The sequence below is a fragment of the Vicugna pacos genome, chromosome 20 (genome assembly GCF_048564905.1).
Source record: "Vicugna pacos chromosome 20, VicPac4, whole genome shotgun sequence".
Classification (NCBI taxonomy): domain Eukaryota; kingdom Metazoa; phylum Chordata; class Mammalia; order Artiodactyla; family Camelidae; genus Vicugna; species Vicugna pacos.
Genome location: NC_133006.1, coordinates 39,180,716 through 39,208,670, shown reverse-complemented (window position 1 = coordinate 39,208,670; position 27,955 = coordinate 39,180,716). Strand labels below are relative to the sequence as shown.

At 41.4% G+C, this 27,955-nt stretch overlaps 1 protein-coding gene across 2 annotated transcripts; it reads right to left on the bottom strand.

Moving 5' to 3' along the window:
- Positions 1–557: 557 nt before the first annotated feature.
- EEF1E1 (eukaryotic translation elongation factor 1 epsilon 1) lies at positions 558–18,692 on the bottom strand. 2 transcript variants are annotated; one of them, XM_072945700.1, is made up of 5 exons: positions 18,534–18,692; positions 14,838–15,038; positions 8,889–8,984; positions 4,740–4,883; positions 1,052–1,190 (listed from the first exon to the last, which is right to left on the bottom strand). In XM_072945700.1, exons 1-4 carry the CDS (start codon positions 18,618–18,620, stop codon positions 4,752–4,754), a joined length of 516 nt encoding a protein of 171 aa, XP_072801801.1. In that variant the 5' UTR covers positions 18,621–18,692; the 3' UTR covers positions 1,052–1,190; positions 4,740–4,751. The 2 variants fall into 2 exon arrangements, with proteins under 2 accessions (XP_006198713.1, XP_072801801.1); XM_006198651.4 differs by lacking the exon at positions 4,740–4,883 and having other exon boundaries at positions 558–1,190.
- Between the last annotated feature and the right edge of the window lie 9,263 nt (positions 18,693–27,955).

Sequence of the window (27,955 nt, the reverse complement as noted above, 5' to 3'; positions counted from 1 at the left end):
GTTAACTGACTGGCTTCAGGGCACACCGCTGGTAAGTGACAAAAGCAGGACTCACCCAGAGGGATGTGTATTTCCCAAGTCTCCGCTCTCTGCACTTGCACTCCGAGCTGTGTAACTCCGGAGACCCGCATCAGCACCAGGATATTAAATAGCAAAGCGCTCAAGGACTCTGTCTTCTTATTATTTGTAGATATAATTGATTATTTGATTATTTACTTACTCAAACATCGACTATTTATTTACTCAGCTGGTAAGAATTAGAAACTGTATAGATTTTTAAATAAAGGATCTCTTCGTTCCCTACAGAGAGTCACCAGCAGCCTTTTGATGTTGGCTTTTAGTTTGGAAAAATCTGGTAGTTATTAAGTCCAAAAATAGTGGGAGAGAGGGAACCTCCCATTGCTTTTTAGCTACTGCGCCTTCCAGCAGGACAACCACCACCGAAGAACCACTAACTCACGGGAACGTGTCTTAGTCCAGCCCCCTCCAGGGCAGTGCCGTAGTTAGTTTCACCTCAGTGAGTACAGACTACAGGAAAGAAACAAACAAACAAAAAGGATTTTTCCCACCATGTTTACTGGCTCATATAAATATCTGAAAACAAATCCATCTGTCTCTCCTTTTTTGTATCCTTGGCACAGTTTATATAGTTCTTAATAAACAAACTACCATAAATATTCAGAAGGGGAAAATGAATTTTAAAAGATGAAAGAGGTCAATAAATAGCTAAATGTCAACCACTGAAAGGACTATTTTTTAAAGATTAAGCCACTGATTTGCAACTTTTATTAAAATAAATTTCCTCTATAAAAACAAGGTAATTTATGGCTTGATCGCAACTCAACTTTTGACAGCAGCTGAAGTTTGACATTAAAAGGAAAAAAACCTGCAGACATGTAAACCAAAGAACACCAAGTTTATACGTTAAAAATTCTACCAACTTTAACAAATAAAGAATGACTGCATATTAAGTTACGTCAGTCCTCTGGTCCAGAATGCACGTCCCATTTAAAGTATGGTAATCAGTCTTCTGCGCGGCCCGGTGGCTTCTAGTGGGAATTAGCATACAGTCTGTTCTTGATGAAGACAACACGGGGCAGATGTTGCCTGATGCCTGGATAATGCTGAATGTGACAAAACCAGCGAGACACATTAAGATATTTCTCCTTTTCTTGAACTGTCAGGTCGACCTAAGTAGAGATTAAAAACACACATACAACATAGACATTACATAAGTGCAAGTATTGTTACCATTTCAGCAGGAGACAGAAATTGGGGGAGGGGGGGACTCTCACAGTTCTCAAAGCCAACGCGGTCAGATAGGAGTGAAACGTTTCGGCCGTTTGGAAGAGCTCTCCGTTTGCTTAATGCTTTCATGTTCAGTTCAAAATCAGACGTGCTTTCTAGTGAAATCTGAAGTTTTCAGCAAATGGAAAGTTTACATTAACTCTGGGTCTAGAGGACCAAAGAGTTTGTTTTTTATTTTATTGGAAAGGAAAATGGGAGAAAGGAAAAGAACAGCTTCTGAGAGACTAAGATAGGGTTCTTTCTGCAATATTTTTTGCAAACCTAAAATAAGAAAGGTTTACTGGCATCTAACATATTTAACAAGGAAAAAGTATATATACATGTATGTATGTATATGTGTGTGTGTGTGTGTGTGTGTGTGTATTTGTAGATGGCTGGTGTGTACATACAAGTAGACAACTGCCTCTTTCTACTAAACTCTGGGGAAAAACTTTACTGAGGAAGACAAGGACCCATGAAATGTTAAGTGATTATTGCTTAATACAAGGAGGAAGGGCTGTTTCCAGCGGCACATGCCTCAGGTGAAGAACAGACCTAAATCCCGTCTGCAGTAAAGCCGGACTCGACCTTTAGAGGATGTTGCAGTTCACAGCATTTACTATCGAGCTACAAGGATGCCCAGAGATTTACTTACAGAAAGACAGTGCCTATTACTTCACTGGGCTCAGATTCCGAACCAGGGGACTCAAAGACTTTTCTCTGAGACAAAAATCATGAAGAGGTGTCACGTAAGGAGAAGCCAGTAGGACAACCATGAACCATGTAAGAACAGTGTAGTTCTTTCTCCTGTTGTTAATTCATTTATTTAACAGTATCTTCAAGTCTCCATAAGACTGACACGGAATGTTTACATAAAGAAAAAAGTCTCAGGCACCCTCGTGAACTGCAAATCCATTAGCAGTCTGCTTGCTGGAAGGCAGTTCTAGTGAGATGGATGTCCTGTCTTATTCAGCATAACAGGCAAACATTCTAAGTTACTAGGTCAACAAAACTGAAGGACAAATCACTTGGTATCCAATAAGTATTACAGAATAGAAAATGTTAACAATAAAATTAAAAGCTACACATGTAGTATTTTCTTAATGTTTACATGAATTTGTGTTTTCATTTTATACTTACCATAAGGCAATTTAAAGAGAAAAATGGTTCTAAGTCATCCTACTTTCTTTTTTGCCTTTATGACATTAAGACACCACTGTATCAACATCTGGTTTCTGTGGTGTCAAATGTGTCAAAAGTCTATCTGTGGGACCAGTTTACTTGAATTATTAGCAGTGAAAAGTCATGGTTCCACATGTGAACAATTATATTATTTTTCCTCCGTGTCTGGTGTGCTGTGCACAGGCGGCACTTAAACCACCACTGGGGAGTAAGCCGAGTATCGGCCCATACGTGAAAAGGTAAAACACATTTTGTAAAAGATCTAACTTTTTGTTTTTTCTAAATCTTTACCAAGTGTGAACTTGACCACTGATTTCAAAAGAAAATGTAAGATTTTTAAAAAGTTCAACCACTGGTAAACATAGCTGCTAACTGAATAGCAAATTGGGTAAGTCTTCATTCATACATACATACCTACATACATAAATTCAAAACCAACTTCAACAAAGCTCTTTACTGACAGTTAGAGCTAACAGAAACAAACAAGTTATTACTCCAACTTGATTTCAACGTCAGCTGTTAAAAGCGTGGTGAGTCAAATCTGACTGCTTACAATCCAGTCTTTTCAGAACTCTTTTCATTTTAAAAAAGTCTCTAGTCGGCCACTGTGTGAGAGGTTATTTTTCAGAACGAATTAAAATGCACCGAGAAGACAGCATTTCCCCACAACAGAGCACTGATGCTTGTCTGAGCTGCATTCAAGCTGTTCCCTCAGATTCTGAAACAGGGGAAGGGCAGTGTCTGTTTACTATTTACATTTCAAAAGAGCATTTGCTCAGGAAGGAGGAGCACTTCCTGCCCCCAGGCCTGTCACTGACCACACAACAAACTGCGGCACAGAATCATTTTCCTCCAATTTACAGATTTCACATTTTCAGCCTTCAGTGTAAGGATTACAACAGACCCACAGCACAGAATAATTTTTATTCCAAGAGCGTCTCAAGTTTCTTCTAACATTTTCCTAACTTATTCCAATAATTGTAAACTAGATGCTCTATTTTAGAGAAAGTAAACTGTTCATTTTTCCCTCAGAAGATTTTGCTAGAAATACAGTGCTTTTCCAGAAGGGTCAGGTTACACTGGACCTTTTGGTTTAAACTTTGGAGCTTGTCCCTCGAGTCTGAGAAAACTCTGACTGACCTGGTTTTGCCGCCTCCACTACTTTTTGGGTAGACATTCAACTTTTGAATGTACTGTAAACGGAGAAACAAACAAAAAACAGATATCCCCCTCCCCAAACGTATGTTTTAAAAAAACTTTTGGGATGGGAACACCATCAACTATTTCACTTACAACACCAGTTTTCCATCATCCCTTTTTAGTTGACTAGTTTTTTCTCCCCCTCCCCCCTTTTAATAACAGGAAACACAATGCAATTGTTCTGGTTACCATTTCCTGCTTCTGACTGGTCTGCATGCCAGTGTGTCCACAGTGATGCTTGGCTCTTCCTACCTAATCATTCCTTTCTATTTATACTGGCACTCCATAACTCGTTTGAACTTGAAAGCCAAACAGATAATATTCTTAGTCACTAATTTTCCATGAAGACATGGGAGAAACTCTTTGGGCGACCCATTCCAGATCAGGGGGGATGTTGGTTTGCTCCCTTTCCAACTGGCACCACGCTGCCTCTGAGACCTTCTTTATGGCAGCGTTCCTGGACTGTTCTGGGGCTATTTCTACTTTTCCTTTCTTTCTAAAAGAATGACACCTCCACTGGTGCTCCAAGCTTCAAAACAAATGCATTTCAGTTGATAACAATCTTACAGGCAAGCCACACATAACATTACAAAGGATTTTAGTAATCTCTGAGTACCAGCCTGTTCACAGGGACCGCTATCTACGAATGAAATCACTTGAAGAAAGCAGTGAGTCATTGGTGTGATGACAAACGGCCACAGTAACTGGCATTTTAACAAAGGAAGAACAACGTAATATTCCTCGGAGGCAATGAAGACAGACCAGATCTTACAGAGCAGCTCAGCCACTGAAACAAGATACGCCGAGATTATTTGATGACTTGAAGGTTCTCCGACTGCTGTTTTGTACACTGTGCTGATTGCTCTGATTATATGCTAGGTATTTAAGAACAAATAAATGAAGGAACACATGAGGGCAGAAATAAATATACTGCCAAAGCCCACCGAAGCACGAGAAGCTGTCTGATGAATGTGAGCGGGCAGGCGATCTGAGCCTCGCATCTGCTCTGCCTGAACTTAATACCGAGTAATCACTTCTTTCTCATCTGGGTATATTTACACCTAACTCACCAGGGATGTCATTTAACCCCACGGCGCAGTCCTGTCACAGGACAGGGTTCGTCTGGGAGGCTTGTTCCCTGGGAATGTGTGTAATTCTCCGACGCACTCTGCCTGCACGTGGACCAGGGTGCGAGAGCTGCTTCGGTTATGAACCTGTTTGATGAACCCAAAGGGATGGTTAATGGAGTGATTTACATATTATTCCACTCAATTTTGTTCTGAAAAAAAAAATAAGCATGCTATCCTTAATCATCATATTGCAATCGTCACACAGAAAGAGGGCACACACCTCAGAATGGGGAGTACAGACAGGCACAGGTCGCTGAGCACTGTTAACGGAGTCCTGATTTCAACACGCAGCTCTGAACGAGACACTTCCAACCTGCTTGAAAGCCAAATGCCCCCGTGGGCGCCCGGGCTCACAGTGGGACAGCGCTGCAGCTGGTGCCACAAATATTCTGGGCTGTGGAATTATGACCCTGTTCGCTCTGCTGGCAAGGAAATTCCACACAAGCTCGCCCTTTCTCGGAGTCTTTCTCTCCCCTACGGCCTGAGCGGTACAAGCCAGAGAGAGAAGGATGGAAATGCACACTCAGGTTTGCCAGAGGTGCCCTTCATTACCCACAAGCATCTGGGGGAAATGCTCTCCTGAACGGCGGCTTCGTGCTGCACAGAGCCAGAGCCTGCGATGGCCTGACAGGCCTCCTCTCGCCCGCCTGCAGCCACCACACGGAGGCCAGGAGACGATGTTTCTCCCAATACCAAGCTCCAAAGGTAAGTCGTGCTGCACTGAGATGTGTCTCTAAAATGTCATCAGGTGCGTCATCGCTGCCTTGAGAGAGAAATTGTTCTTGTCCCCTCGCTACAGCAGCCCGGCTCTCGGCAGCTTAACCTCATTCAGATCAAGTGACGGACTCCTCCAAGTTCAAAGACTGGGTCTGTCACCGGGAGAAGGAAATGCAGACACCTTAAGAGCAGACCCTTTTTGCCTTGGGGGCTTTGTGCCTTTTGAAATGAGGTAAGTTGTGCTGTGTCACCATTGTGATCGCGAGTCGCCCCTGAAATACTCTAATTCTAGGATGGAACAAGGAGCGGCCGGTGTGATGGGAGTATTTCGGCTCCACTTAAACCGCCTTCACACTTAAATAAGGTTACTTTACGCTGATGTGCATAACTGAAGGTTATACTTGCACGATAAAGATTTACAACCTAAAACAGGAACTATAAAGAGGGAGAGATTGCTAAGGAACGCTCATCTCAAGAAGCACGGAGTGGCACAAGGGACTGTGCTTAGAGCAAGAAGAGAAATAGGACACCATCCTCCTCGGTCTCCTTATTTTGCTTAAAAGGGAGTCCTGTTCCTTCTCAGTGCGGAGCCTTCGTCCCACTTAACCCCGGCTGTGCCTGTGCAGTTGTCAACGGCCCCCTCCACCATCAGAGTGCTGCTCTGGAAGAGAAATCAGGTGGTCGCTCTGCCTTATGAGTGGTATTTACAGTCAGGTCTGTCGTAAGCTTTCTAAAACGACGGTAATTCCCCTGGACAGCCAAAGCCACCCGAATTCTGCGGATACTTTCCTGACAAGTTCGTGAGTCTACACCCTGCTTTTCTCTGCCTCTTTATTGACACAACAGTCTGATCAGAAATTAGCACCAAATTCCCTTCTCTCTTATTCACGAATTGTCTGCCACTGTACAACAATCTCATCTTTTCAGTGAGATCAACAGTTACCTGAAGATGGAGTTGTACTCCTCTTCTCTGTCCCTCGAGGACAGTCTCGTGGGCACACACAGGGAGCCCTCGGTGAGTAAACTTGTAATGAAGAGTGTCATGCTGAATTAAGCATCACCCTAGGGCACCACAATAATGCTATGGAATTTAACACTATCACTTAGATCCTAGAGGAATGACATTTACTAAGTCAAGTAAATCCAAATCGGGGAGTTACAGCTTGTGCGGGGCGGACAGTAACCATCACGTGTTACTGCGGTATCTTCCTTGACCAAGTGCGGACCCACACGTAGGGACACCTGAGTCAGCACAGCTGGTGTGCTCGGCCCTTCCGGGAACTGAGCTGCAGCTCTTCAAAAATGCCTCGATCTCCTGAAGCAGGAATCTTTCTCTGTAGCAGCAGGGGAACACCCTAGCCCTGCCTCCTTAGTTAAGCGGAAATACATGTGACACTCTCTGAGTGATGGAATGAACTATCCAGCTGTGGCCTTCAGTGTCTTTCCAGAGGGGAGGGCGGGTGGTATCATGTGTCAGGACAGCATCAGACACGGGTGTGACAAGCAAGGACAGCTATGATCTGACTCTGGCAGTTTATAACTTAAAAGAGAGAGAAATTTTCCAAGAAGAAGGGCGGTGTGAAGGGAAACCAGCCAGAACTGGGTGTTCTATGAGGTACAAAGAGAAAGAGGGGAAAGGGTACTTGGACGCGCTTTGGGAGCCTGGGGGCGCTTCACTGGGAACTGAGTGACGCGGACGAAAAACAAACAAATTCGGGAGGAAGAGAAGGGCTGGGACCGAGGAGCCAAAGAGAAGAGCTGGGTGAGGACAGGGAGCAGCCAGAGCCCTGACGGAGGAGACGCCAGGGAGGGCACTGCGGCCAAGGGGGGAGATCGGCAGGGCGGGTGGGGCCGCGGGAGGAAGGGTCTCCCATCCCAGGCAGTGGGGAGTTACTTCATTATTTTGAGAAAGACAAAGACACATTCATGAGAAAAATCGCACTGGTGGCAATAAAGACAGATGGTGAGAGATGAGCCTGGTGGCCGGGGACCATTTCAACAGCCCAGACAGAAGAGAACGTCACCCAGGATCACAGGGGGAGACCCACGGGAGTGGCGCCCAAGAGGCACGAGCAGCAGGACCGGCTCGACGGGATGCACGAGGCGCAGGACACAGAAAAATCTATGGCTTCTTTTCTCCAGGGGGAAGACGGGTGTCGGAGGAGGTCTCAGGTGGGGAGACAGAAAGAAAGCACATCTCTGGAGTCTAAGTGCCTGGCCTCCAGACCTGGCTGCCGCTTACTTAGTGATACTAGAAGATGACCTCTGACCTCCCTGGGCTTCGGTTACTCCCTCTGTGACGTGGGGAGAATGACAGTAATAGCATCTCTCCCATGGGGCTGTTACAGGATTAATGAGTTAACATGCAGAAAGCAAACAGAACGGTGCCTAGAACAGAGTGCTGCGTAATTGTTTTAAGATGGGAAATAATTTAAAGTAAAGGCATTGACCAGATGGAGGGAAAAACTGAAGCTATGAGGAAGGAAAGATAAAATCTGGGATGAGATCCAGAAATGGGGCAGGAGGTGAAGGGGAGCTGAGGTAAGAGGTTGGATGGATGGATTTATCTAGGGAAAAAGCAAGCTGGTCCTTTCTGAGGCCAGAAAAAGGAGGTAAGGTGGTGAGGACGTGCATGTGGGCGGGTGGAAAATGCGGGGATTCTCACGGAGAGTCCCCGCCTTCTGGCTGAAGGAGGGAGGAAGGCTCTGTGGTCATGACTGAAGATGCAAGGGAAGGGAGAGGGTGGGGCTGGAGGGAAACCGCCCTAGGGGGAACGCTGACATGGGACGGTATCATTTTATTGTGGCATCAATCTGTAGCTGTGTGGCTTCTCCAACACGGCGCAGACTGGAGACAGGACTGAAGGCGTGTATTTGAACTGACCAAGGGTTGGGGAGTCGAGTTACACAAAAGGGATCTAAGCTGGAAGGGGAAGAAAGGGCACAGGTCTGGAAAAAGGGAAGGAATCGAGCAACTTCAGACAGCGGTGAGACTGGGGAGAGACTGAGCACAAGGACATGCGGTCGCACAGCAGACGTGCTGCTGGGATAACTGCATGTAGGGGGTGGAGCAGAAAGGTGACCGTGGGGTCTGGGTGATGATGACGACCAAGTCCAAAGGGTGGCAAGAGAAAAAACTGCAAAGAAAAGCAGGAATGAGAACAGGAATCAAGCAGGCTGAGGAACAGGAAGCTCCAACGTGTGATGGACACATGGAAGGAATATCTGCATAAGGCACCTTGTATAAAAACGATTCCTCTCACTTTGATTTGCTACACTGAAAACATTACAATTTTTTTAAGGTCAAGATAAATTTAAAAAATCATTCTGAACATCACAGAAAAAAAAAGCCAGTAACTATTCAGATACTCACAATAAAGCGATGAAGTCCATAGTATAATAGGATATCTGCTAATGTAAAGTTATATCCTGTAAGGTAGACTTTATCTTCAAGATATGAATTAAGATCCTAGAAAAAATAAACAATAAAATATTAATTTAAGAAGCAATAATAATGTTAACTACCATACCATTTAACTTAAAACAATTGGAAGGCTATTATTAGAAAAAAAAATATTGATGTTGAATTTCATAAATTTAATCTTTGACAATAATCAAGTCAGTCATTCAAAATCACAAATCATATAATAATTACCTTATTTTTAAAAACAGGGTAAACATTATTAGTCTTATTTTATTTTAAAGAAATAAAACATTAAAAAATGATATTCACAGTGCCATCTCTGACAATCTCAGAGGCTCCAATTTTTGTAAGTGGGGGGCGGAATATTTTGTAAATCATGCTCATGTAAGATCTGTTTTTTTCCATTAAAATATAAAAAGCCCCTCAACAATTTCTATGTCTTAAGAGAACTATAATTTATTGGCTTGTTGCATTTTTTAATATATATATTATTTTTAACTTTTTAATTGCAGTAAATACACATAACATAAAATTTACTACCTTAGCCATTTTTTAGGTGAATAATTCAGTAAGCGTTAAAGGTCTTCACATTGTTGTACAATCAATTTTCAAAATTTTTCCATCTTGGAAAACTGAAACTCTGCACTTACTACACAGCTCCCTGTTTCCCTCATCCCCAGGCCCCGGCAATCACAGTTCTGCTTCCTGGTTCTATGAATTTGACTACTTTATATGCTGTATATAAGTGGAATCATATCTTATTAGTCTTTTTGTGACTGGCTTATTTCACTTAGCATAATATCCTCAAGGTTCAGCTATGCTGTAGCAGGTGTGAGAATTCCCTTCCATATTAAGGCCGAAAGATTTTCCACTGCGTGTGTATACCACACAATGTTTATCCATTCATCTCTCAACAGACACCTGGGTTGACTGCACCTGTTTGCTACTGCAAGTAACACTGGCATGAACATGGGTGTGCAAATACCTCTGAGACCTCTTTCGGGTGTACATCCATAAGTGGAATGGCTGGATCATGTATTTTTAATCCTTTGAGGAACTACCGTACTGTTTTTCTTAGCAGCTGCATCATTTTACACTCCCACCAACAGTATACAAGGTTTCCAATTTCTGTACACCCTTATCAGTACCTGTTATTCTGGTGGTGGTTTTCAGTAGTAGTCTACCTAACGGATGTGAGATGATATCTCAATGTGGTTTTGATTTACACTTCCCTAATGATTAGTGATGTTGAGCATCTTTTTATCTTCCTTTTAGCTTTGTATATCTTTTCTGGAGGAATGTCTACTCAAGTCCTTTGTTCATTTTTAACTGGGTTCCTAATTTTTTGTTACTGTTGAGTTGTAGTTCTCCATACAGTCTGGACAGTATCAGTTACATGATTTGCAAATACTTTCTCCCACTCCATGGGTTGTCTTTTCCCTCTGTTAATTGTGTCTATTGATGGAAAGAAACTTTACATTTGGATGAAGGCCAACTTACATATTTTTTACTTGTGTTGCCTGTGCTTTTGGTCTTATATCCAAGAAAGCACTGTCCAATCAAATGACGTGAAGCTTTCTCCTATGTTTTCTTCTAAGAGTACTACAGTTTTAGGTCTTACATTTAGGACTTTGATCCATTTTGAGTTAATTTTTAAATATTGTATAAGGTAAGGGTCTAGCTTCATTCTTTTGCAACTGGATATCTAGCTTTCCAACACCTTAAAGACTCGGTTTTAAACACCATTTAAAGCTCCAGAGAGGTCCCTGTCATTTGTTCTCCAGAGAATGACTCAATTATTAAAAGGTTACGTTAATTTCAGTATACACAAAAAAGAATTCATTTAAAATAATTACCAAAAAAACCCCCAACAAAACAAACAAAAAAACCCACTAGGAAGCATTGAGCTCTTTAAACAGCTAAGAGGCACTTTTTGAAGGAAAAAAGATTTCTAAGTATGTACATTAAAAAATTAAATAAAATTTTAAAAGGTCTTAATCTAAATTAGAAATACTGTCTGATAGACCAGCATGAATAAATTGATTAGTTTCTTGAGAAAAGAAAAAATAAATCTAGATTAAAAAAATTTATATGAATCCTTTTGGTCCCTCTCAAAATTAACATGTAATTTAACAGCACAGGAATTTATATTAAATTGCATTCAAATTAAATAAGACAAAAGATTCATATCACCTTGAGAGAAAGGTTTATAAATAGGTCACACGAATCAGATATTCTCACAGGCTCCTCTAAGGACTAGTTATAAAACACTGCTCTATTCATTCTAGAAAAATTCTTTCAACTGTGGAGAGACAATTTTGTTTTGATTCTCAAATCACATGCCAAATGCTTGGCGCATAGTGGTTCAGTGACTGGTAAATGTTTGCTGAACTGACTCTGATCTCTTTGGGTCTGCCCACGCCTTCATTTTAAAGACAGTAATTTTCAAAATGGTATGTGAATCTGGGACTGTGAGGGGTGGTACGGATGATGATGTAAAGGAACACAGACATTAGCAAGGAAACAAGTGCATAGGAATCAAAATAAAATTGGGCCGAGGGAAGTACCGGTATATTACGGGCTACCACTCAAATTCTACATTAATCTGTTGGATGGGGATGGTTTCTCTCCAAGTGTCTTCAAATGAAACAATTTTGACAAAACATAAGAATAAAATAAATGTATCTATAATTAATTTTAAGAAGCATTTTTTAAAAAAGGTCTGAAACAATAATTTAACACTGCAGTGTGTAATGTGTATATTCTTAAAATAGAATCCATACCTATTTTTTAGTTATAAAGACCCTTTTAAGGTTGCAGTCTTTAGTTATAAAGACTTTAAAAATGGAGTTTCAAAAACTATGCGTAGGTCATATTTTTCTAATTAGTTCTATAAATCACATTTTCAGAAATTAAATTCTGATTTTTCATAATTTCAGAAATTGAGTTTGGAAATTGAATTTCAAACATTCAGAATATTCATGGAGCAGAACTAAATGTCTGATGTTCATTTCCTTTTTTTTTTTTAAAACAAGTCCTTCTGATGCCATTGCCAAACCTTAAAAAATACTTCCCCCATAGAGTTCCCCCGGATTTTTCTTTTTCCTCTTGACCATCTAACAGTAAACTTTCTAGTAACATTGAAAAAGCAGGATAATAAACAACTACGCATCCTGCATCTAGATTCAAACGTTAAGTGTTTGAAATTGTGCTTTTTGTTTGTTTGAAAGTGCTTTTTAAAATCACATATTACTTAATCATGAGCCTCTTATAATTGTCATTTTAGCACTGATACGGGATTGAATAAACATAATTCTTTCACAATATTCTAATAGCAAGATTTTAAAAAATAAGTAATACAAACAGAAATAGCCCAGTGTAATAGTGGGCAAATAATACACATGAGCAAATTTTTAAAAATAATGAAAATGCTCAGCAGCGTTATTTTTAAAACACCAAGGCATTAATAATAATGTCAAGGAAAAAAGCCACAAAGTGAACAGAGAGATCATTTTTGTTTTGTTTTGGAAATGAAACTGGGGTGGTAATGGAGAAAAAGGGTGACGTCCATGTCAGCAAGGGGTTTGTGGGAGAGGCTGTGCTCATCTACCGCCAAACTATAATAATGTAATTTTCTGGGAGGCAAATGAGCAGCACAGCCTCAAAGATGCACACAGCCTTGGCCCGACAATCTCCCCTGCAGGAGTTTAGCCTTACAAAACAAGTGGGAATGTGTTAAAATATTCAGCAACAGCCTAGCAACTATATGGGGAGAGACTAAATTCCGGCACAACTAGCAGGTTATCAAAGATGATCTAAGTGAATATTGATGGACTTCTTGAAAAGATGTTCACAACAGACTGTCAGTGAATAACAACAACAAAAAAACAAGTTACAGTGGCCAACAGCTGACCATTTTTAAAATAAAACACACACAGGTATGAAAAGAAAAGCATTTAAAGAATGCAAAAGGGATTCGATTATTCAACATTTGATGACTGTACGTAAGTGTCATTAACAGTTCTCTCCTGGTGGAGGGACTACAAATATTGAAATTTCTTTTACTTGCTTATTTCTAGTTCCTAAATTCCTATAATAAACACTGCCTTTAAAATAAAAACACTATCATGAAATAGCAAAAAGCAAAATAAAACAGAAACTAACTCTTTTTCATCTGTGCTCATGTGGCCAAAAATCACATTGCTGTTCATTATACACACAGCTGTCTCCCCCGTGGGTCTGGGTTCTCCCAGGCCAGGTGCTGTGCTAATGGGTCACTGTATCATCAGCCCCTCCGACTGTATCTGACTCATCAGTGTAGGTACAGATGAGCAAACTGCGGCAGAGCAAGGGCGACAACCCATATCACCCAGTGCCTCACATGTTACAAAAAACAGGACTATTTCCAGTCGGACTCTCCCCCTTGAAATTTCAAATACTACTACTTACAAATCCCAGATACAATGTTTGGGTGGAATTCCTTCTATGCTCCTGATACCCAATCGATGAATACAACTCTTAAAATGTTTACACCCAATTCAACAAAATCCTGCTCATTAGACTGGGAGTTTGAGATTTGTAGATACTGAAGGGTATATATAGAATAGATACACAAGTTTATACTGTACAGCACAGGGAAATATGTTCAAGATCTTGTAGTAGCTCATGGTGAAAAAGAATATGAAAATGAATATAGGTATATTCATAGATGACTCAAAAATTGTGCTGTACATCAGAAACTGACACAGCACTGTAAACTGTCTGTAACTGAAAAAAAGAAAAAATCCTGTTCACATATTTCAGAATTAACTACTTTATCACTAACATTTTCTTTTGGAAAACTGTAAGAGACAGCTTATTTAATTTTTATTCCCTGAAATCTCACATTCATCTAAAGGGAAGGCATGCTTGCTTCCCTCTGGAAACACTGCCACACGCAGAAGGGTCCGTGTGGGTATTAAGAATGAACAGTTGATCATGACAGACCTATAAAGGAAAAAGATCTGGAATTTATTTTCTACTAGTTGTACTGATGGCACCTGTCAAGGATACGGTTTAAACCATTTCCCCCAGAATGATAAGTGAAAAACTTTCATTACCATAAGATCTTCTTGCACAACTTATGTTACCAACTGACATTATAATTGAAATAAAATTAGGAAACAGAAGGGATTCTTACAATGATATGAGGTTGTCTGGGAGATCGCTAAGGTCCCTTCAAATTTTAAGCTTTAAAAAAAAAAAAAGCAAGTGCTTTATTTTTATGCAAGTAATCAACAAAAATAATTTTATTTAGAAAGTTTTTCATGCTTGGTGACTCTGGAGCCATATTCAGTTTATATTTTATATTAATAGTTTCTTTTATTTTAATTTGCCTTTTTTAGAAAGAAAATATAAATCCTAAAGCACTAAGTCTCAAGGGAGGGAAATGTGGGCTTTCTCAGCTCAATTGGACAGTTATTTTCAAACTACAACCCCAAGGAGTCTGATTCCCCCTTGCCTTCAAGAAAGTACTTTTTGCTTAGGGAGTCAGCACTGCTGAGTGGGGCAAATAAATATCAAGCCATCATACTAAAAAGAAAAAGCACACAAAGCTGTTAGGATGACAATGCTGAGTGCTACAAAGGGAAGGCTCAGGAAAGGCTACAGAATGAAAGAAAAGCATACAGAACAAGGAACTGCATCTGTCAAGGACGCCTCTGGGGAAGGGGTGTCTGGGCTGAGATCTGAACGGAGAGGGCTGGCAGGGTCTGTTCCAGGTGATGACAGGCACAGACTGCCGTGAGGCAGAAGGAAACAAGCCAAGGAGGCCACCAGCTTCAGTTCCCGAGTACCAGGGAAGAGCACGCCCTGCTGGGACCTGCGCGTGCACTCCGGCGCCCGGAGGGGGCACGCTACCTTCAGCACGGCGTGCACGGCGTCTGGACCGAGCCGGCCGTCCACTCGAGTGACCCTGTACTCCAGCCACTGCTGAACCACCGCCTTCTCCTCTGCGGTGCTTCCCAGCAAATGCTCCTTGTTGGCCTGCTTGACGAGATGAGCTGCTATTGTGGTCAGTCCTGTCAGACTTGGGCCATTGTTCGTCTGAAGAACTGGAATCTGAACAAGAGAGAAAGAGTTCTTCAGATAAAATTTAAAAACAAATACCACCACGACTGTAAGTTCCAAGCAACTGTTACTTCCCAAACTGGGTTTTCAAATACTCTGATATTAAGTTACATACAAATGAAAGTCTGGGAAAGCGCAGTCATATAATTTACATTTGATAACAGATGCTTGATGATTTGAAAATGGTAATGACATTGCAAAAATCAGTGTCATGTTTCTACATAGTTTATAACTACGTATGCACAAAAAGAGAAAATGGAAACCCTAATAATACCACATTAATTTCGATCAAGGTTACCCATACCCTATTCTAGCAAGGTGAATGAGCATACTTAAATAAACCTGACTTCTGTATTAACAAAAATAAGAAACAATTACAGTGAACACTGAATTCGTGTTGATATAGTTAGAACCACCAAATGAGATCTAGGTTTGTTTAAGTGATACGTGATCTATCTAATATAATTAGCAATCTCATTAACTAGGTGTGGACTGTGCTGGTGACCTTGTTGCGATGGACTGCATGTCCACCAATTTTGGAGTCATTTAGAGTGAGGTCACTGATAACAAAAGTCTAGTAATCAAGTCTGGGCTTCAGGTAGTCACCTGAAAAATAACTGTATTTTTTATGTTTCCCCTCTTAGAACAGCAATACAAAAAGATCAGATTGTAATAAATTGCTAATTAATTTAATTGTTTTGGATGCACAACTAAGTGAAGCATTTTCAGAAACTTGAAAGAAAATGGAAAGTATCACCAAGGGGGAGAATGACCACTGATAAATAACAAGTACACAGTCTCAACCAGCTAAGGAAACCAAAAGAGTATTTCCTCAGGAAGACGGCTGCTCTTTCCAGCCGTGAAATAGCATCCTGAACTCGGACAGCGGTTTGCACCGCGCAGGGCCCTTGCGCACACACACACGGAGGTCAACGAGACCATGTGAAGTACACGTAACAGCTTATGGACACAGCTAAAGGAGGGAACTCAGCGTCTTCTCAGCTTTCCACTTCCTCGCCGGCTGGTTGCCATTCACTACTCAGCTTCTTGACCTGGCACTTCTGCCTTCACACTGCTTCTCCTCTGGCCTCCGGCTGATTCCTCCCTGTTCTGTCACTGCTTCCTAGCTTGGCTTCCAGTCTAGAACTGAAACCATTATATCTAAAGTCACATATATCTAATGCATTAAAAAATGCGTTAAAAGAAAACAACATGGAACTCGCTGGGACTGCTGCCAGTGTTCTGTTCCTTGACTGTGTGGTCATCTGGGTGCGTGCACTTGATGGAAGTTAACTCTTTGAGGTTTGTGTGCTTTTCTGAATGCATCTTATACTGTACAAAAAAAAAAAAAGAGAGAGAGACAGAAAGAGAATTCACAATTGCTGAGTGTGGGGGGAAAATGACAATTCTAAAGAGAATTATTTGTAAAAATAAATTATCCACAACCCTATCACACTAACTCAAAAAATTCCCAGTTACTTTCTCATCTAATCACTGTGTCTTCTAAGACAGGAAGTAATCTCATCTTCAGTTTACAGGTAAAGGACCAAGGCTGCCAGGTCTGTAATGGCAGAGTCAGGGTTTACATGTAATACAATTGGCTGGAAAGTCCATTCTTGTCCCTTTGCGCAGTCTAAGTATGAAAACCTGCAGCTACAATCATGGGACACAAACTATTTTCACATTCATCTTAAGGTTCCATGGTCTTCAACGTTACCGCATTCAGTGGCTCCATAAATAATATTCCAGTGTGCTGACGTACCATCATTTAATAAACCATTCTCCTAAAGCTGTATTTCCAGACTGTTTTCAAATTTTAATTATTGATAATGTTGCAGGGGGAGGGTATAGCTCAGTGGTAAAGTGTGTGCTTAGCATGCACGGGGTCCTGGGTTCAATCCGCAGCACACACATTAAAAATAAATAAATAAACCTAAGTACCCCCCCCAAAACCCTAAAAATAAAAAAGATAATGCTGCAGAGACTGCCTTATTGCTGGCTTACTGCTATCAGTTGTCTTCCCAAAAATGAATGAATCTTATCACATACCCTCGTCCCTTTCCCCAAACACATACACAGAAACTACCAATAGTGGTCCTGTGCTTAAAAAAAGTTTTAATTAAAATAAGAAACCACACTCTGAACTCCACAGCCCTCACAAATGGGCCTCGTACTATAATTCTGAGCTTACTCTGGATTGCATCATTCATCATGTTGTTATACTTGCTGCCCCGAATCACTCAATCTTTCACCATTTACTGGTCTGATGCACTTTAAACACCAGCTTTTCATGACGTTTACAAACCCATTTTTATAGCAAAATTAACTTTCTCTTCCACACTCCTCAACAACGCTTTCCTCCACTTGGTAAACTTTTTGTTCTGCTTAAAATAAGTTGTCAATGACTATTTTTCATACTGGATAAAAAGCTCCGTGAAGGCAAGACTCGTGTTGACAACGTACCCTAAAAACTAGAAACCAAACCAGGAGGTGGCTGCAGAAGGGGAGGAATCAGCGGGAGGCCAGAGGAAGAAGCAAAATGAAGGTTCTCTCTGCACCAATCAGTGGGCTGGTCTTAGGCAAGTCATGGATCCTTTCCAAGACCTCAGTTTAATTTTCGTGGGAAATCTACAACACGACTGCTTTGGAAACAAGATTTTAACATGGACCAAATTAAGAACAGAGAAAAGTAAGAACAAAAACAAATGTCATTTAGAAAAGAATCTCGAAGAGACAAAAAACGCATATATCACAGTTGTCGTCCTCCAGTCATTTCCTCTAACACATTCCCTCCACGGCAAATAACCACCTTTATAAAACAGAAACGCCCCTCAATGCCCTTAGAAATCTGAGTCCTTACACCTCACCAGTCAGTCTCATGTCGGGTGACTTTCTCCCCCTCGTTCTCTGCAGGCTGCACACTGACCTTGAGAAGCTGAACCTCCCGGATTGGGCCAAAGCCCACCGAGTTCTGCCAGCCGTCTGCGCTTCAACGCGGCACTTTCCAGCACTGTCAGGAGAACAGCTGCAATGCTCGTCCCCCCAGCTCACGACCGAGCTTCCCGAGGGGAGGGGCATGTCGGCCGCGACCGCCGCTGCACCCCGGGTCTAGCGCGGTCACCTGGAACCTGTTCGCCCTGCGCCGCAGTCGCGTGATTCGGAGTGAAAGGAGCGGTTACAGTAGCTGCTGTCACTGAGCGCACACACGCGGCCTCCACCCTCGCCCACCCCCGGGCTCTCTGAGGACCCCCCTCGCCTTCCGGGAATGGGAGGATGACAGCGTCGCGGGAGGAAAAGTCCAGGCCGAGCCCGCCCGGAGCAGGCCGCCCTCTCCCTCCCGGAGCCAGGGCCGAAGGAGGAGACCCAGAGGCGCAGGCACGTGGGGAGGGGACGGGCGGCCCCCGCTGGCGGCCGGGTCCTACCTGGCCCAGCAGGCCGCGCCCCAATCCCCCGCCCGCTCCGCGCCGCGCCGCCTCCGCCTCTCACCTGGCGCTCGCCCTGGGCGCTGTATTTGTTCCCTTTACTCAGCCCCAGAGACTTCTCCAGCAGCGTCAGCTCAGCGGCCGCCGCCATCTTCCGGCCCGGGCTCCTGGCAGGGGCGGGATCGGCTCAGCAAGGGTCTCCTGCACTGGCTGAGAGGGACGTCCCGCTCCCACAAACGTCTCTGGCTATTGGCTGGACGGAGGGGGGCGTGGAAGGCGCGCCTGTGCGCAGGAGGCGTGGCCAAACGAGGGGGCGGGGCCGAAGGAGGCGTGTGCGACAGGTGGAGAGGGACTGGCAAACCTCAGCGCTCAGGCCCGAGGGTCGCAGAAGAAGCGTAAATTGAAAGATTATTCAAATAGCACTGGGTATGTTGATACTATCAAGTAATTTGTATAGCTCAGGAAAACCAGCCATTACTAGTTTTATTTTTATTGGCAATACTACAAAGATATAATAGCAATATAATTTATATATATATTTATGTCTATTATGTCTATTTATGTATAATTAATGTATATATATATATAGTGATAGTGATACAATTTACATGGATTTTGGTATATAAGTAAACAATGCACATAACATTTTACCCCTAAATTGTTATATTCTTACATCTTCAAAGTAGAAAGTGGTAGTACATGTTGAACCTTGCATATTTCCAAAAGATTTCTGAAAAAGAAAATTTCCACATTGAAGAATGAATAAACAAAGTGTGTATCAGTCTGAGAGAAATGGAAAAGGAGTACACAGTAGTTCATCACTCAGTCAGAAATTAAGAGGTTTGGTGTGGAATGCTGTCACTGTGCGACACCCTCCCTACCCTAAAATGCTTAACAAGTTAATTCTGGTGGCAGAAATAAATGTAAGGAAAAGAAAGTTTGGACAAATCAACATGAACAAAATACAAAGGAAATTCCAGTATAAGTGGATTATTGTGCATTAATTATTTGTTTATTTTCCTAATACAGAGAAATGAATATTTTACTACTTCTAAAAAGACCAGTCCTTTGAGAGAATTCACTCAACTATTTTCAGTGTTTAAGTACATGCTTTGCTTGTAATAAAACATTTAAAAACATTTTTACAGTTACCTAGTTCCAGTGGGTGGTATATTTAAAATAAAGCTTGACCTAAATGGCCTAAACTAAGATTTGATTTGAATTCCAGTATAAAGTGTCTGAAAGGATCTGCACCCAAATGATAAAAGTGACAACTTGGGGGGAATAAGGTTGGCTAAATGAGTGGAATATCACTTTTTAATGTATGCACTTTGATATGAAATACTACAGATAGCTTTTGTAATTAAAAAGAAAGTTTGTTTTAAAGTTGTTTTAAATTTCTTTCTTCCATTCAAGTCCTGAAGGTTTTTAAGCTTGGATTTCCTCTTCTTGCCTGGTATTCCTCCTTTTTTGTTGTGGATGTGCCTAACTAGGGAATAAAATTAGTTGAGCACTGTATGCTTCTGTGACAAAAAGGAAAGCAGGTGGTGCCACATAAAAAGAGGCAAATTTAAACTGGATTTCAGGAGCCAAAGATTCTAGTTTCTAATTTGCACTAACTAGCTGTGTCACACTAGGCAGACAGTTAACCTCACTGGGTCTCAGCTTCCCCATGAATAATACAGGGACTGGGATTAGATATTCTCTCTGGTTCCTTTTAGTATTGACATCTAGGTTTTCAATATTTTGATACTTTTGCCTTAAAGTGAACATGCATTTTTGTACCACTAATGTAATTTTGTAATTGTAGTTTTGTGATGTAACTGTGCTACTAATGCGATTTTGTGTTGTTGGGTGGAAGGGCCTTTTGTTGTGGCCGACTGCGGTGTATAAGTAAAGTGCTTGCTTGTTTGTACAGACTTTGGGGGTGCCCGTAGGGAGAGGGGTCTGGCTGTTTCTGTCATATTCTCTAGGCTTAATACCAGCAGATGAGAAAGAGGGTCAGAAGTACACGTAGGCAGGGCTGCTTTCCTCGGTGTGCTTAGAAGGGCCTCGAGCTTGGTCTAATACTCCGTTGTCTCCATCTTGAAATCCTTAATCGTTTTTAAAAAGGGGCCCTGCATTTTGTTTTTGCACGGGGCCCTAAGACTTACATAGCCAGTCCTGCATGTAAAGCTTATTGCCTCTGTTGCCTGAGTTTGCGCTAAAGATTCCAGGAAGCGCTTGAGGCTTTGACAGTGTCCAGACAAAGGCAACTGAATATATATTTAATGAATATAAACCCACGAAACACTGTCCCCTCCCCCCAAAATCTGTACCAGGGTATTGAATGCTATCCTGCTAATGAGAAAAAGAAAAACTGGAGAGGAACATCTCTGTGTAGTAGTAGAGAATGAGCTCCAGGACACTGTATCTTTAAGTGAAAACAGCAAGGCAGAGAAGGTGTTTATGGCGTGCTGCCATTCATTTAATAAACTGTCTGCCTAGCGTGACACAGCTAGTTAGTGCAAATTAGAAACTTGGGGGAGGTACAAACATACACATATTTTTGGTTTTATTTAAAAAGTGAAATTATAAACCAAAAAAAGTTTTAATTAAAAAAATTAAAATAAAAATGACTACCTCTGAGGGGGAGGTGGTGGGGAGAGGACAGGAATGGAAACTAGCCTTTTGTGACCGTGCCTTTCCTTAGAGATTTGACTTTGGAACCAGATGTGTATTTTTATGTAATTACAAACATCTTCAATTAAAAAAGATCTCCCTAAAAAAATGGAATTAAAATAAAACATCCATCAAGTTGGTGACATGATCACAGTGTGGAAGTTTTTAGGGTGACTTTATAAAATAATAATTTTCAAACTTTTTTTTATTGAGTTATAATCATTTTACAATGTTGTGTCAAATCCCAGTGTAGAGCACAATTTTTCAGTTACACATGAACATACATATATTCATTGTCGTGTTCTTTTTCACTGTGAGCTACCACAAGATCTTGTATATATTTCCCTGTGCTATACAGTATAATCTTGTTTTTTTTGTTTTTATTTATTATATTTTATTTTATTTTTTTTTACATTTTTTATTGATTCATAATCATTTTACAGTGTTGTGTCAAATTCCAGTGTTCAGCACAATTTTTCACTCATTCATGGACATATACACACTCATTGTCACATTTTTTTCTCTGTGATTTATCATAACATTTTGTGTATATTTCCCTGTGCTATACAGTGTAATCTTGTTTATCTATTCTACATAGGCCTGTCAGTATCTGCAAATATAAAATAATAATTTAATTGTATGTGCTTAGTGAGGTATTCTCTAAGGAGAAAAATTCATGAAAAAATGTATTTTGAGGGGGGTCCAGTCAGCATACTGGCATTGAGGTGTTGGTACTGCTATTCTAAGGCGTGCGTACTATGTCCTGTGTACTAACCAAGGCATGAACACACGGCACAAAGCAAAGGATTAGTTATGTGGTGTTGCTGGAAACTAGGGGTTTTGCTACAGCAGAAAAGAGAAGCAGACGTAAGGTAGATGAGGTTAAATAAGACCCTTAAGTTCTGAATCTAAGTTGAACTGTCAGTGTGAACTCATGATTTTATCTTAAAGAAAATAGAAAGTATTTCCTATCTAGCTCTGTTAGCTTAAAAGGCTTAGAAACAAGGACACTCTATCACACTGAGCACCCCTAGTAGCCAGATTCGGGTTTCAGATACTGTTCCCCACAAAAATGAATGAGGGTTCTTTGGAGAACTGGCTGATTCCAGATCTGGAACAGGACATGTAGAAGATGAGTCTGGATCGTCCTGTCACAGCAGAAAGCAAAGACGTTATTAAAGAGTAACGAGGATCATCAAAGGACAGGATAGGACCATTTGAGTTTCAGTAAGAATAATTGCAATGGATTGAAACACTTTAAAGATGTTTAAATCTATGGCTGGGGGGAGGGTACAGCTCAGTGATACAGTGCATGCCTATCATGCATGAGGTCCTGGATTCAATCCCCAGTACCTCCGTCAAAAATAAATAAATAAGTAAACCTAGTTACCTCCTCCTGCAAATAAATAAATAAAATAAATAAATAAATCTATGAGGTTATAATGACAGTAAAAAACAAGAAAAGAAGAACAAAATCAACACAATCCTCTGGTCATTGGAGGATTCTAGAGAACTAATTCATCATTTCAAAAAGTGATAAATAAAGGAAACAGAGTTACATTTTTTTTCTTGATTATCCTATAGATGCTGTATCTCAGGAAAACCAATAGGAAGAGGGGAGAGTTTCCCTTCATAGAAATGTTCCAGTTATGAATGAAGATAAAACAATAGAATATCATTGTTTTGCATCCCCCAGTGAAATAATGGGTCGAGGCAACGATGGTCAATAACTTCACATCACACAAATAGACGCAAAGAGACAGAATGAACTGAGGGAGAGCTAGGAAGTGGTCTTGCCAATTGAGTCTCAAGTCTGGTGAAGGTTTAACAACCGGATCACAAGAAATGATAGCAGGAAGGGGGAACATGTTAAGTGCCACCATGGAAATGCCACCAGCAAATTCTAGACCAAAGGAAACTGTAGGAGAAATGATATGATTGTTTCAATAAATGACTTGTAAAGAAAAAAGAAAAGGCAGAGGGGAGGTGGAACTGATACATTTTGAAAGAGTTTTAAGGACATAGCAATCAATTACAATGTATGAATCTTTTTTTCAAGCCTAATTTTAACAACAACAACAACAAAAACTGTTAAACATGAAAAACATCGATGGTCAGCCACAACAGTGACAGATGTCTACGACAGTCCGTTTTATACGCCCGGGATATGACATTAACTTGCCCAGATTCACATGGCTATTAGATGTGCACATGAATCACCTGGAAGTTTTAGAAGATGCAGATATCATGCCACACTCCTGGAGATTCTGATTTATTTTGTCTGAGGGTGGGCACAGGCATTGGTATTAAAAAAATATTCCCTGGTGATTTTAACGTGCAGCCACCCTTGAGATCCCCCTCCACTTGAATAGATGGAGGATCTGGAATTTCGAGTCAGGTTCTGAAGCCCACAAGGTTCTAAATTCCTCTTGTCTCCTTTCTGTGTTTCTATGGTGAGCTGCTGCCTGCTCCACGCTTCACTCAACATTAGGCAGAAGAAAGAGAAAGGTTGTACTTTACTTAAAATCATCAATAAGTATATTTTTGGATGATCTGCATATTTGACTTGGAAATATCCGCTTGAAGACCGCCTTGCTCATAATGAAAATAACTCGATGATTTGATTTTGTCCAGTGGAACCCATCTCTAATCTGCTGTTATCATCATCAAGTTTTAAGTCCACAGTACCTGAGGATACAAATTAAATGTCAAGAGAAATTAATTCATCAAATGGAACGTGAACTGGCTGACTTTCTTCTCTGGAGCGAGCCTGACAGCTTTCTGTATGTCATATTGGCATCGGTTAAAATGAGCTGCAGATGCCAGAAACCGTTACTGTATCAGATTGCTCTCGGCAGCGCCTATCAGAAAATGTTCAGTTTTAGGAGAACTTTCTACTTTGGAATGTGTTGGGGTTTTAAACCTGTGTTCCAGCGACATCAGCCACATGGTGAATAAGGTGATACAGGGGCAACGAGTGCCTCGACTTCTTTGTCTTGGAGGCCTCTTGTACGTAGGTGTGACCCGCATTTCCCCCGCATTTTCGTGAGGCCGTTACTGTGCACCAGGTACTGATTAAGCGCTAGGAACACACTGACGAATGGTCCCTCAGGTGTGGGGTGCCCTGAGGGAAGATGCTCGAAAACAGACAAGTAGAATTGTGCAGAAGGCAAAGAGCAGGGCTTAGAGAGGACAAGAACCCACAGTGGGCGCTTACTCTGGAACTGGGGGAGGTAGGGGCAGGTTTCCCGGAGGTCAAGGTCCTGAGCTGAGACTTGAAGGAGGAAAAGGCGTTGTGCAGGTGAGAGGTGAGATGGAGTGGTGTTGGAGAGGTCTGGGGAGGGGGCGGGGATGGCAGGCACAAAGGCTGTAAATTGAGGAGAACACTATTCTTCGCAGGATCTGCTCCAGGTGAGTGGGGAGAGGTGAGGGTGGGCAAGCAGACGTGCTGAATCGGAAGGGGTTTTGTCAGCGGCGTTAAGAAGGCTTTACGCCAGGGGAGCCCTCCTGCTCTGCTGGTGGGAATAGAAATTGGTGCAGCCACTGTGGAGAGCAGCATGGAGGTTCCTAAAAGAATTGAAAATGGACTTACCATATGACCCAGCCATCCCACTCCTGGGCATATATCCTGAGAAAACTCTAATTTGAAAAGATACATGCACCTCAATGTTTACAGTGCACTATTTACAGTAGCCAAGAGATGGAAACAACCTGAATGTCCATCGACAGATGACTAGATAAAGAAGCTGTGATATGTTTATACAATGGAATATGGAATACTACCAGCCATAAAAAGAATAAAATAATGCCATTTGCAGCAACATGGATGGACCTAGAGATGATCAGAGTAAGTTAAGTAAGTCAGAGAAAGACAAATATCATATGGTATCAGTTATGTGTGGAATCTAAAAAAAAATGATACAAATGAACTTATTTGCAAAACAGAAAGAGACTCACAGACATCGAAGACAAATTTATGGGTATGAAAGGGGAAGAGAGGTGGGGTTAAATTGGGAGTTTGAGATTAACAGATACACACTACTTTGTATAGAATAAATAAACAACAAGTTTCTTCTGTATGACACAGGGAACTGTATTCAATATCTTGTAATAACCTATAATGGAAAAGAATCTGAAAAAGAATAGATTTACGAATGCATATATAATTGAATCACATTGCTGTACACCTGAAATTAACACAACATTGTAAGCCAACTATACTTCAATAAATAAATTTTCAGAAGTCTTTATTCTTAATTCTCTTAGTCAACTCATACTCAACATGTCTGCATCAGACTCATGTTTGATGTTGTCTCTTATGCCCCTTTCCCAGATCTGCCCCTTCCCTCCCAGTCCCCATCTCACTGAATGACATTCAAGCATTTGCCCAAGTCAGAAGTCTGAGTGCCATCCTTGACTCTTCCTTCTCCTTTACATCAGGCAACAGAATGGGTTCAAGCCCCGCGACAAGGTGATCTTCCTGCTCCTGCAATGAACAGGGACCTGCTGATTGAGAGGGAATCCATTTCGCGTTTGTGGGAAGATCAGAAGGTAGGCTGTGTTATATGAGAGTCGTTGGTAACACCGGGGCTGTAATTGTTTCTTGCTCCTTCCTGGGTGCCTCAACATCCCGTTTTGATTTTCTCAATCCTTTCCACACCTCCTTAAATAGTCCTTTCATTAAAGTGTCTTGAATCACCAAAGTTGGATTCTGTTTCCTGCAAGCATCCTGACTGCTCCCGGAAGAAGAGGAGGCAAGTTTGGTGAGCTTCCAGTCAGTTGCTGTCCTTTACGGTCAGTGCCACCTTTTAGGTTTTATCTCTGGCTTTCAGATGTGGGTATAGATGCATACTGCCCTAAGTAGATAAGATTCGACTAGGAAATTTGGTAGAGGCATGTCTTTTTCATGTACTTAACACTGAAGTGTCATTTTGCGTCAACATGCTTTTGACAGCATTTGGACATATATCAGGATGAAGATTACTCACCTGAGACTGGACTTCGGTTAACACAGGATGAGCATGTTTTATACAGTTCTTCAGGCAGACCAGGCTCTTAGTGAGGGAGCACTGCTGTAAAAAGCAGTCTGCAAACCAGACACGCTTTCCTTCAACTTATCCTGTTGACGTGCACGTAGATGTCCCTGACTTCGAATCAGCTGATCCTGGGAATGGGTCCCTGCAGTTAAAGAAGGAGATGCTCTAGAAATTTGCAAAGAGAGGAATTACTCCCTCAGCCCCACTTGGAAATTCCACAGATGACCTGGCTGCCCGTATCTTATCCCCAGTCTCTGGTTTAAATTAGGCAACTGAAACTCGTGTTTCTCTGTTTTGTTTGATTTCGTATCAAGCATCTTCCGAATCAAGGGGCATTTTTTCAAATTCCCTTAGCGTCAGTGAACAAGAATCTCCAAGGAGGTTTTGCTGCCTTTGCTCCTGATTTGCGTGTTCTCACTAGCTTGACGCTCTCTCCAGCCTTTCTGGTGTTAATAACAAATGATGTGGAGCTGACAGGTAGGTGAAGATACGGAGTGCCACGGTATTAAAAAAATCTCAATCTATTATGTAGCACATTGTGCAACACTTTGTCAGGTTTTGCCTGTAGGTATCTTAATTTTCCTTAAATATTTTGTTCACATCTTTCCTAGCCCAGAAGATTGAAACATAGCCCTTAGCATCTCTCTAGCAGATTTTGTAGCATCTATTAGTGTGGTACTGAATGCCAAACTTTGCCAGTTATTTGGGATTCTTTGAAACTGCACTGAATAAAACAAAAAGGATAAAGATACTTTCTTGGTGGAAGAATTGTGTGATTTTCACTGGAAGTTTAAGGGGTCATATTTTGGCTCAATTTCAACATTATTTTCTCACAAGCAGAGCCATCCAGCTCTGACTACCTCGAAATCAGTGTGCTCCTTGTCATCACAAATATTTAAGCAATGACAGATCATCTGCCAAGAATTCCTTGGAAATGGTTCTAAGCAAGAATGCAGAATATTGACAGCATGGTTTGGCACAGTTTAAACTGCATGCATTCAGTTTGTTTCCTATATGAAATTTCAATGCAATCTTTAAAAATAGTTATTATGGAATATTTCAAACACACAAGTAGAATAATATAATAAATCCCTGTTACTGATCACCCAGTTTCAACACTTAGAAAATTTCTTTAGAAGAAAGGTGCTACTGAGAAAAATGAACTTAGAAACTGCTGGATTGGATGATGTCTGAAGTCCCCACGATTTCATTTTATGGGCAGCATAAGCTTGAAGGGTCATTTTCTCCGTATAAATTGAAAGAGAAGATTTTGGTTTGTGCCCCTCTGGAGCTGTTCTCTACGCTGCTGGCCCTCTGTCTCTTCTCCCGACTTTGGTGTGGACAACTATTCATTTCTCGGCTGGATACAATTCCTTAATCAGTATGGCTCCCTCCTGTGGAAGAAGGAAGGATGGGCAGGCCCCACATGTGTTTCTGTCCTCTTCCTTTGCTTTCTTACACATCACCTGAAGGGTCAAGGCAGCTGCAGGGAATTACAAAAGGAAAAACCTGGAAGTGATGTCCCAAAATTGACTGTCCATTTAGTTCAAGAACTGGTCCCTAACCCAGAAGTTAGAACCTGCCCAAAGAGGATGCCCAGATACTTTCATGTATGTTCCCAGATCCTGATCTCATTTCTCCTGCCCATACGTTTACACAATTTCTCAAAGGTGCTTCCCCCACTTTTTTTTTTTAAATTTCCATGATGTGGCTGTCCATTGACCTTCCAGAAAACCCCATCACTGACTTTGGTTCCTCTTCTCCAACCAGTGTATTTCTTGGAGTCCAG